The 12400-nt window shown below is 43.9% G+C and overlaps 2 protein-coding genes across 3 annotated transcripts in view; one reads left to right on the top strand and one right to left on the bottom strand.

Moving 5' to 3' along the window:
* The window catches only part of LOC144693617 (alanine--glyoxylate aminotransferase-like), a 33956-nt gene that overhangs the window by 19743 nt on the left and 1813 nt on the right, over positions 1-12400 (bottom strand). Inside the window, exon 2 of the mRNA XM_078563441.1 lies at positions 2761-2953. Coding sequence (XP_078419567.1) covers positions 2761-2953 — 193 coding nt within the window. The remainder of the gene's footprint in view (positions 1-2760; positions 2954-12400) is intronic.
* cox18 (cytochrome c oxidase assembly factor COX18) overlaps positions 12118-12400 on the top strand; it is a 42307-nt gene continuing 42024 nt past the window's right edge. Inside the window, exon 1 of one of the 2 annotated variants that reach the window (XM_078563443.1) lies at positions 12118-12225. The gene's annotated coding sequence lies outside the window, so the exon portion shown is untranslated. The remainder of the gene's footprint in view (positions 12226-12400) is intronic. The other variant, XM_078563446.1, reaches the window with a different exon arrangement.

The following is a 12400-nucleotide window of genomic DNA, read 5'->3' as shown; positions in this document are numbered from 1 at the left end:
CAACTGAAGCTGTAACCACCTCCTTGCTTCCCACACCCCTTGCCAGCAGAAGCCCCAGGCCCCTTGTCTGCTCAGTCCACGCCCCAAATTCCAACCTCCTAATTTCTCTCCCATCCCTAGTCTGCTAACGCGAAGCCATCTGTGTCTGCTACCCCCCAAGGCCAGTTCTTGTACTCTCACTGCTATTCAAACCAGCTTTATAAAAATATGTTTTATAGAATGCTAAGGTTTTTTATATACAGAATACCTTATGCATTTTTTGCATACTTCCTCCTAACACAAGCCCACTCTCTAACTCTCTTCCACCTCACTTCCTCACCGCAAACATTATGCTGACTTCAAATCCATAATCCCATCCGACCTTGGCCTCAGTTTCTTTCTCAACTGCACAGATTGCAGAAGCTCCCAAATGCGCCAGTCAAGCCAAGGCTCCTTTATGAGTCTGGCAACAACATTAAGACCAGCAGAAATGGACAGCCATCTCCTCACTGTAAAAATGTATGATCTACAAAAAGGGGGAAACTGCAAACTAGTATGTGAGGTAAGCGGAGAAGTTAGTAGGCAGGAGACAGAGATCATACAGGAGGAAAATCAGGCTTACTGGAGGAGGGAGAGAGAAAGGCACGGGCTGGGATTTTCTGGCCCTGTTGTGGGTGGGACCCGCCGTGGGCGAGGCGGCGCCCCAGCCAGAAGTCCATTGGCTTGTGGGGGGACAGGAAGATCCCAGCGGCGGGCGGGTATGGAAAATCCCACCCCTGGAGACAAAGGAGAGATATAGAGACAACAGACGTGTGTGAGAGCCAGACTGATAGAGGGAAAGTGGAATAAAGAGTGAATAGATGACAAAAATAAAGTGATGAAAACAGGAAGAATTAGAATGGGAGATAAGCAGAGAATCAGTTAAAGAAAAAGGACTTGTATTTATGTAGTGCCCTTCATGATCACTGGATGTCCCAAAGCATTTTACAGCCAATTATGTCCTTTTGAAGTGTAGTCACTCCCCTAAAGTAGGAATTTCTACAGCCAATTTGCACACAGCAAACTCCCAAAAGACAGAACTGCGATTATAACCAGATAATCCATTTTGTGATGTTGATTGAGGGATAAATGTTGGCCAGGACACTGGGGATAGCTCCTCTGCTCTTCTTCAAACTAGTGCCATGGTCAGTTTAATATTTCATCCAAAAGGTATCACCTCCAAGTACCAACAATGCAGCACACCATCAGCGCTGCACTTGAATGCCAGCCTTGATTAAAAGCAAAATACTGCGGAGGCTGGAAATCTGAAACAAAAACAGAAAATGCTGGAAAAACTCAGCAGGTCTAACACCATCTGTGGAGAGAAAAACAGAGTTAACATTTCGAGTCCATATGACTCTTCTTCAGAGCTAAAGGGAAGTAAAAAATGTGATGAAATTTATACTGTTTAAGGGGGGGTGAGGCAGGTGAAGCTGGATAGAAGGCCAGCGATAGGTGGGGGCAAAGGAGAGATTGCCAAAGATGTCATGAACAAAAGGACAAAGGGGTGTTAATGACAGTGGTCCTGGCTAAAGGAGGTGCTGATGGTGGCATTAAGGTCAGAAAGCAGAATGTGATAATAGCAGGACAAGGGTAAGCACTCTGGAAAGAACAACATGAACAAGTGACAGATGGTCCTTGTGGGGGAGGGGACGGTGGTGAGAAAAAAGATCGAAAATAGGATAAAAGTTGGGGACAAAACAATGAATAAAACTGAAAATAAATAAAAATAAAAATAAGTGGATAAAAAATAAAAATTAAAAAATTAAAATAAACATTGAAAAAAGGGGATAAAAAAGGGGTCAGGATGGAGGAGAGAGTTCATGGTCTGTGAACATTGACTGGGTCACTGGTTGCAATGTGAAGAGTGATCAGACTCTGGCATGAGACCACAGCCGAATATTGTTCCACCGTGTGACTGTACACTCAAAGGTTCATACTCACTATTACGAGATGAGTTCTCAGTCTCAGATTTATCATTTCAGGGAGAGGTCAAGCACAATACAATGAAGGAATCAGAGGGGGAATCACAACAACACAGGATATTTTTGGATGTGAGCCATCTTAATTTATCCATAAAGACCCTGCGCTGAATTTTACATGCCCCCCGGCGAGTGTGTTTCCTGGGGGGGTGGTGGCAGCCTGTCCGCCAGATTTAAATGAATAATTAATGGTTAATTAAGCTTGTTTTCAGGCCAATTAACCCTGCTAATATGCTGCCCTCGCCATAAAACGTTAGGTGGGAAGCCTAATTTTTAATTTAAATGTTTAAAGGGGAGTGAGTGGGGGGGGTGTGTGTTCGGAGGCTGCCCTTTGCTGACCACAGGGTGCCCCCCATCCCCCACCCCCCTCCCCAGCCCCTTAGGTTGAACACCCTCTTCCTTCCTATCTGCTCTCTCACTTTAACCCACCCCCTGCCCCCTAACTACTCCTCTCCCTAACCTACCCAAACCCTCCTGATCCGGGAATCCATGGGCCTTGATCTTCTTTTCCTTCTGCAGTCCCAGCTGCAGCCAGCGATGCCATCCCGGCACTGCCGGAAATGATAGAGCTGCCAGTCAATCTGATGGCTGGCAGCTCCAGAGAGGCAGAATTGCTCATTACTCCACCCCGCAGCCCTTTACGGCTGTTGCAATGACATGTAAATGATATTACTTATTTTTCTAAATAGGGGGGGGAAATCAAGATCTGATGCCCGCAATGTACATAATTTATCGAAGAATGAAGACATAAAACTCATACCAATTCTCTCAGCGATGTCTGCTGCCCTTTCGCCCCACACGCCATGAATTCCGATTAACACCACATCTCCTGGCTCCACCACATTAACTAAGGCTGCTTCCATAGCTGCATGCCCAGAGCCACTGATGGCCAGAGTCAAGTTGTTTGTGGTTTGAAAAGCATACTGTATTCCAGCCTTTATCTCGTTCATAATCTGCACCAAGAGAAGGAAATAGTGACACAGTCAATCGGAGCACAAAAGAGTTTCAGTAACAGTTCAGAAACTACTCAAGCTGTACTTAAGGTAAAAAGTAAACTGGAGATTGGAAAATCTAAGAAAGTAGAAAATTCTCAAATACCCTTGGAAAGAAAACAGGAGTTCTGACATTCGTAGAATGAACAGTCATGGATATAAGTAATAGATTTAGCTCAGGAGAGACTCCTTTGGCTCCAGTTGTACAAAGCCCTGGTTAGACGACACCTGGTGTGCTCTAAGCAGTTCTGGGCACCATGCCTTAGAAAGGATATATTGGCCTTAGAGGGAGTACAAGGTAGATTAATACCTGGGGGAGAATCTTTGGTTCGCCCGAGGTGTAAAATGACACGGGGTGATGTCAGGCGGGCGTCCCGACGTCACCGCGCGTCATTTAGATTTTCAATTCGGCCGGCACACAGCCGACTTGGCTCCATGCCCACCGAACTGTCAAAGGCCTATTGTTGCCGGGCAGGCAAAGAGCCCAGGCGGCCTTTGCATTTTTCACAGATCCTCATCCATGGACGGGATGAGGTTTCATGAATGATTTTAAATTTTCTCAAAAATTTCTGCAGAAATTAATGCACATGTTCCAGCTCATGTGACAGTTTCACATGAGGGGACATGTCACAAAGATTGTTTCAACACTTTATTGAACTATTAAAACTAATCTCCCTGAGGCAACAAGGAGTTAAATCAGAGGTTGCAAAGAATAGTAGCAAGTCTGAGAATTGGGAATGTTTCAGAAACCAGCAAAAGACGACCAAAAAGTTGATAAAAAGGGACAAAAAAAGAAAATGAGAGCAAACTAGCCAGGAGTATAAAAACAGGCTGTAAGAGCTTTTACAGGTATATAAAAAAGGAGTAGCTAAAGTAAATAGCAGTCCTTTAGAAACAGAGGCAGAAGAAATTACTATAGGGAATGAGGGAATGGCGGAGATGTTAAACAAATATTTTGTGTCTGTCTTCACAGTCGAAGACACAAATTGCATACCAGAAAGAGGGGATAACCTAGGGGCTAATAACAGTAAGGAAATTAAGGAAATTAATATTAGCAGAGGAAAAGTACTTGAAGAACATAAGGGACTAAAATCCAATAAATCCCCAGGACTTGATGGTCTACATCCCTGGGTTCTAAAAGAGATAACTCTGGGGATAGTGGATTCTCAGCCTATGATTTTCCAAAATTCCCTAGATTCTGGAATGATCACAGCAGGTTAAAAATTCGCAAATGTGACACCACTATTCCAGGAAGAGAGGAGAGAGAAAACAGGGAACTTCAGGCCAGTTAGCTTGACATCAGTCATCAGGAAAGTGCTGGAATCTATCATTAAGAAAGTCAACAAAACACTTAGAAAATCATAGTACAATCAGACAAAGTCAACATGGTTTTACAAAAGGGATATCGTGTTTGACAAATTTATTAGAGGTTTCTGAGGATGTAACTATTAGGGTAAATAAACAATAGATGTAGTATACCTGGTTTCCAAAAAGCATTCAATAAGTTACCACACAAAATGTTAATAGGCAACATAAGGGATCATGGAGTTGGGGTAATATATTAGCATGGGCAGAAAGCAAAGAGTAGGGATAAATGGAGCATTTTCAAGTTCCAGGCTATGACTAGCGGAGTGCCGCAAGGTGTGTGCTGGGGCCTCAGCTATTTATAATCTTATATTAATGACTTAGACAAAGACAGAGAGTAATGTTTCTAAGATTGCTGACGATACAAAGCTAAGTGGAACTGTAATTTGTGAGGAGGACACGGAGATGCTACAAAAAGATATGGACAGGGTAAGTGAGGAGCAACAAGATGGCAAATGGAGAATAATGTGAGGTAGAATAGAATAGAAAAGCAGAATAATTTTTCAAAGGCATGAAACTTGTAAATATTGATGTTCAGAGAAACTTGACTGTGCTCATACAAGAAACTCAGTAAGTTAGCATGTAGGGACAACAAGCAATTCGGAAGGCAAATGACATGTTCGCTTTTACTACAAGAGGTTTGGAGTACAAGAATAAGGAAGTTTTGCTACAATTAATCATGGCTTTGATGAGACCACACCTGGAGCACTGTGTGCAGTTTTGGTCTCCATAGTCAAGGAAAAATATATTTGCATTGGAGACAGTACAGCAAAAGTTCACAAGATTGGTCCCTGGCATAAGAGCACTGTCCTATGATGAAAGGATGAGTAAATTGGGCCCATACTCTCTAGAGTTTAGAAGAATGAGAGGTGATCTAATTGAAACATACAAGTTTCTGAAGGCGCTTGACAGGTAGACACTGAGAGATTGTTTCCACTGGCTAAGTAATCTAAAACTTGGGGGCACAGTCTCATGATAAGAAGCCAATCCTTGGGATTGAGATTAGGAGAAATTTCTCCACTAGAAGGGTTGTGAATCTTTAGAATTCTCTACCCCAGAGGATTGTGGACGTTCTGTCGTTGACTATATTTAAGGATGGGATGGACAATTTTTTTGTCTCTCAGGAAATCAAGGAATATTGGAGTTGAATCCAAGATCAGTCATGATCATATTGAATGGAAGTGCAGGCTCAAGGGGCCATATGGTCTACTCCTGCTCTTATCTCTTGTGTTCTTGTGCTGAGTTGCAGTGAAGTCTTCCTGAGGTGTCTAGTGGCTGGTGCCTATTTCTTCAGATACTATTTCTACGTTTGTTGGGTCTGCACTTCTATCTCTGGGATGCAGTGAGTCAGAGTGCAGACATCACTCTATAAAGATCACAAACATCAAGCAGCATTGCCTGTTGGTAGTGTGTATTAGATTGAGACATCACACAGTGTGCACCCCGTGAATTTTTGTCCACCAGAATCTTGGGAAGTGTGCATACAATTTGCTGGTATGCTCTCACCATAAGACTAAATTGAGCCCTAGGAAGTGGGAAAGGAACCAAAATTTAGTGCACTTGGCACTAGACCTCACAGACACCAGAGACCCATCAAAGAAACCAACCTGCCAAATTAAATTTGTTTCTGCAGTCAAGGGAAACAACTTAAATAGCTACTTTGCTGTCTATGAATTTCCTAGCAGATGTTGCAACAGCTTAAGGGTTAAGGCAAAGATCACACACAAAGACATTCCAACTTCAAAGGATTCTTATCTATAGGATAGTTATATCTGCTTTGATGTTTGTTTCGCCAAACACAAGGCAGTTTAAACCGCTGTGCAATTAAGGTGTTCGAAACAGCAAGGAACCTACAGCCCAAGAGCACCTCAATTCAAACTACTGCAACAATATGACCTCATCTCCTCTGGAGATCTTCCTCCCACAGCTTCCAACTTGATAGTCGCCCAACCTCGGACGGCCCGCTTCTACCTCCTATCCAAAATCCACAAACAGAACTGTCCTGGCAGACCGATCGTGTCAGCCTGTTCCTGCCCCACGGAACTCATTTCTCGTTATCTTGACTCCCTTCTCTCTCCCCTTGTCCAGTCCCTTCCCACCTACATCCGTGATTCCTCTGACACCTTACGTCACATCAACAATTTCCAGTTCCCTGGCCCCAACCGCTTCCTCTTCACCATGGATGGCCAATCCCTCTACACCTCCATCCCCCACCAGGATGGTCTGAGGGCCCTTAGCTTCTTCCTTGAACAGAGGCCCCAACAATCCCCATCCACCACTACTCTCCTCCGTCTGGCTGAACTTGTTCTCACACTGAACAATTTCTCCTTTAACTCCTCTCACTTCCTCCAAATAAAAGGTGTGGCTATGGGTACCCGCATGGGCCCCAGCTATGCCTGTCTCTTTATGGGGTATGTGGAACATTCCTTGTTCCAGTCCTACTCCGGCCCCCTCCCACAACTCTTTCTCCGGTACATCGATGATTACTTCGGTGCTGCTTCATGCTCTCGTCGGGACCTGGAAAAATTTATTAATTTTGCTTCCAATCTCCACCCCTCCATCATCTTCACATGGTCCATCTCTGACACTTCTCTTCCCTTCCTTGACCTCTCTGTCTCAATTTCTGATGATAGACTGTCCACCAATATCCATTACAAGCCTACCGACTCCCACAGCTACCTCGACTACAGCTCCTCACACCCCGCTTCCTGTAAAGACTCCATCCCATTCTCTCAGTTCCTTCGCCTCCGTCGCATCTGTTCTGATGACGCTACCTTCAAAAACAGCTCCTCTGACATGTCCTCCTTCTTCCTTAACCGAGGTTTTCCATCCACGGTCGTTGACAGGGCCCTCAACCGTGTCCGGCCCATATCCCGCGCATCCTCCCTCACGCCTTCTCCTCCTTCCCAGAAACATGATAGGGTCCCCCTTGTCCTCACTTATCACCCCACCAGCCTCCACATTCAAAGGATCATCCTCCGCCATTTCCGCCAACTCCAGCATGATGCCACCACCAAACACATCTTCCCTTCACCCCCCTTGACGGCATTCCGTAGGGATCGTTCCCTCCGGGACACCCTGGTCCACTCCTCCATCACCTCCTACTCCTCAACCCCCACTTATGGCACCTCCCCATGCCCACGCAGAAGATGCAACACCTGCCCCTTCACTTCCTCTCTCCTCACCGTCCAAGGGCCCAAACACTCCTTTCAAGTGAAGCAGCATTTCACTTGCATTTCCCCTAACTTAGTCTACTGCATTCGTTGCTCCCAATGCGGTCTCCTCTACATTGGAGAGACCAAACGCAAACTGGGCGACCGTTTTGCGGAACATCTGCGGTCTGTCCGCAAGAAAGACCCAAACCTCCCTGTCGCTTGCCATATTAACACTCCACCCTGTTCTCTTGCCAACATGTCTGTCCTTGGCTTGCTGCATTGTTCCAGTGAAGCCCAACGCAAACTGGACGAACAGCACCTCATCTTCCGACTAGGCACTTTACAGCCCTCTGGGCTGAATATTGAATTCAACAACTTTAGATCTTAAACTCCCCCTCCCCCCATCTCCACCCCGTTTCTTTTCCCCCCCCCACCCCCTTTTTTTTCAATAATTTATATAGATTCTTCTTTCCCCACCTATTTCCATTATTTTTAAATCTAAAACTAAAACCTTTAGTCTTTCCACCCCACCCCCACTAGAGCTGTACTTTGAATATCCTGTATTCCATTCTTAATTAGCACTTTTCTCAGACAAAGACCACCACCTTCAACACCTCTTTGACCCTTTTGTCTCTGACATCTTTTGATTATCTGCTCACACCACACCCTCAATGTGTCTCTTCCCCCCCGCCCCCCACCCACCTTAAACCAATTTATATTTCTCCCTTGTTGAAACTATGCTGCAGTTCTGCTGAAGGGCCATGGAGGCTCGAAACGTTGACTGATTTCTTCTCCGCCGATGCTGCCAGACTTGCTGAGTTTTTCCAGGTAATTCTGTTTTTGTTTTGCAACAATATACAGCTCTGTACCATCTCAATACAAACTACTGCAACAATATACAGCTCTGTACCATCTCAATACAAACTACTGCATCAACCTACAGACACTGTGCCACCTCAATACAAACTACAATATCACCTATAGGCACCGGGCCACCTCAATAAAAACAGCAGTATCAACACATGGGCACTGAACCACCTCAATACAAACTGCTGCATCAACCTACAGACACTGTACCACCACAATACAAATCACTGTATCAATCTACAAGCACTCTGAACACAAACTATTGCATCAACCTACAGGCACTGTGCCATCTCAATACAAACTACTGCATCAACCTAAAGGCACTGTACAATTTTAATACAAACTACTGCATCAATCTAAAGGCACTGTACCATCTCAATACAAACTACTGTAGCAACCTACAGACACTGCATGAGCTCATTAAAAACTATTGCGTCAACCTAGAGCCCTGTACCATTTCAATATAAACTACTGCATCAACCTACAGGCACTGCCCCATCTCAACACAAACTACTGCATCAACCTACAGGCACTGCCCCATCTCAACACAAACTACTACATGAGCCTACAGGCACTGCAGCACCTCAATTCAAACTACTACATCAACCTACAGGCAATTTATCATCAAAAGGCAAACTACTACAACAAACTACAGGCAATGTACCATCTCAATACAAACTACTTCATCAATCTACAGGCACTGTACCATCTCAATACAAACTAATGCATCAACCTACAGGCACTGCCCCATCTCAACACAAACTACTACATGAGCCTACAGGCACTGCAGCACCTCAATTCAAACTACTACATCAACCTACAGGCAATGTATCATCAAAAGGCAAACTACTGCATCAAACTACAGACAATGTACCATCTCAATACAAACTACTACATCAATCTACATGCTCTGTACCATCTCAGAACAAACTATTGTATCCATCGACAGGCTCTGTATCATCTCAATACAACCTACAGGCACTGTACCATCATCGTACAAACTACTGCAACAACCTATAGCCCTCTACCAGCTCAATACAAACTACTGCATCAACCTACAGGCATTGCATGAGCTCATTAAAAGCTACTGCATCAACCTACAGGCATTGCACCATCTCAACACAAACTACTGCATCAACCTGCAGACACAGTGCCATCTCAATACAAGTTATTGCATCAACCTACAGGCACTGCATGATCTCAATACAAGCTACTCTGTCAGCCCTGTACCTTTTCAAAACAAACTACTGCATCAACTTACAGGCACCGTACAATTTCAATACAAACTACTGCACCATTCTACAGGCACTCTACAATCTCAATACAAACTAATGCAGCAACTTACAGGCACTGCATCATCTGAACACAAACTACTGCATCAGCTTACAGGCACATTACCATCTCAATACAAACTACTGCATCAACCTAAAAGCACTGTACCATCCCTGTACAAACTACTGTACCAAACTACAGGCACTGTACTATCTCAGTGCAAGTTACTGCATCAACCTACAGGCACTGTGACATTTTAATACAAACTGCTGCATGAACCTACACCCCTGTATCATCTCAATAAATTCATGCATCAACCTACAGCTTTGTTCCATCTCACTGCAAACTATGCATCAACCTACAGACACTGCTTTATCTCATTACAAACTACTGCAATAACCTACAGGCACTGTATCATCTCAGTGCAAGCTACTGTATCAACCTTCAGGCACTTCAATATCTGAATAGAAACTACTGTATCAAGCTACACACACTGTACCATCTCAGTGCAAGTTACTCAATCAACCTTCAGGAACTGCACCATTTCAATACAAACTACTGCATCAGCCCACACACATATATCATCTCAATACAAACTCATGCATCAACCTACTGCCTTTTTCCATGTCAATACAAACTACTGCACCAACCTACAGGTTCTGTGCCATCTCAACACGAACCACTGTATCAGCGTTCGGGCACTGCAACATCTCAATACAAACCACTGTATCAACATTCAGGCACTGTACCATCTCAGTGCAAACTACTGCATCAACCTACAGGCATTGCACCATATCAATATAAACTACTGCATCAATCTACAGGCACAGCACCATCTCAATACAAACTACTATATCAACTTACAGGCACTGCATCATCTCAATACAAACTACGGCATCAACAAACAAGCACTGTATCATCTCAATACAAACTACTGCATCGACCTATAAGCTGTGTACCATTCCAGACAAACCACTGTATCAACCTACAGGCACTGTAACATCTTAGTACAAACTACTGCATCAACCTACAGGCACAGCACCATCTCAATATAAACTACTGTATCAACCTACAGGCATTTCACCATCTCAGTACAAACTACTGCATCGACCTACAGGCACTGTACCATCTCAATACAAACTGCTGCATCGACATATAGGCTGTGTACCAACCCAGGGCAAGCTACTGTTTCAACCTACAGCCACTGTAACATCTCAGTGCAAACTACTGCATCAACCTACAGGCACTGTACCATCTCAATACAAACTACTGCATCGACCTACACGCACTGTGCCATCTCAATACAAACTACTGCATCGACCTATAAGCTGTGTACTATTCCAGGACAAACCACTGTATCAACCTACAGGCACTGTGATATCTTAGTGCAAACAGTTGCATCAACCTACAGGCACTGCACCATCTCAATAAAAACTACTGCATCAACATAGAAGCACTGTATCATCTCAATACAAACTACTGCATCGACCTACAGGCTGTGTACCATCCCAGGACAAACTACTGTATCAACCTACAGTCACTGCACCATCTCAATATAAACTACTGTATCAACCTACAGGCACTGCACCATTTCAATACAAACGACTGCATCAACCTACAGGCACTGTACCATCTCAATACAAACTATTGCATCGACCTATAGGCTGTGTACCGTCCCAGGATAAACTACTGTATCAACCTACAGGCACTGTAACATTTCAGTGCAAACTACTGCATCAACTTACAGGCACTCTACCATCTCAATACAAACTACTTTATCAACTACAGGCACTGTACCTTCTCAGTGCAAACAGTTGCATCAACCTACAGGCACTGCACCATCTCAATACAAACTACTGCATCAACCTACAGGCACTGTAACATCTCAGTACAAACTACTGCAACAACCAACAGGCACTGTACCATCTCAATACAAACTACTGCACCAACCTATAGGCTGTGTACCATCCCAGGATAAACTACTGTATCAACCTACAGGCATTTAACCATCTCAATACAAACTACTGTATCAACCAACAGGCATTTAACCATCTCAATACAACTACTGCATCAACCTACAGGTACTGTACCATCTCATTGCTGCGCCACTGTCACAACCTTGTTGTAATGCTGAATGTACATACAACTCAGTCTCACAGTTGATCACATTCATGGCTTAGCCATCAAGTCAACTGACAATGGGGCAAACAGGTGGCAAAAATGACTGTGAAAGCTGATGTAAGAGTGGGAACCCTAAATTAATCTCTGCATTATTTGCTAATCTTGGTGTTGATCAAAGCCAGCCAAATTAGAGCACTATTTTGCCATGCTGCAGAACCTTTTTCTCCTAAATTGAATCCAGTCAAAAGGTCATTGTATTGGATGAGGATGACCCCCTCTCCCCGAAAGCCTGTGAAATGAAATGCATGGCTATGAGCTGGAAATTGCCAAATATGACAGGCAAAGCTCCATATAAGAAGCCAGCAATTGAAATATTTACCCTCACATTTTCAAACAGCCCCCACTCTTCTAGATAAAAACAACTTTACTTCAATAACAAACTGCAATTGAAAGGTAGGTTACTCTGGTATATGTCTGTTGGCTTATAAAGGTTGGGATTTGCAAACAGAGTGGTATCTCAATATTAACAAAATTGTATTGTGCAATGTCAGAGCTTATTCAAGGTTGTGAAGGGCAAGTTTCGGACAGATGTGAGGAAGTATCTCTTTATACGGGCAGTGATTGCCAA

The sequence above is a fragment of the Cetorhinus maximus genome, chromosome 19 (assembly GCF_964194155.1).
Source record: "Cetorhinus maximus chromosome 19, sCetMax3.hap1.1, whole genome shotgun sequence".
Classification (NCBI taxonomy): Eukaryota; Metazoa; Chordata; class Chondrichthyes; order Lamniformes; family Cetorhinidae; genus Cetorhinus; species Cetorhinus maximus.
The sequence above is the reverse complement of the archived record's forward strand: the minus strand, read 5'-3'. Positions and strand labels throughout refer to the sequence as shown.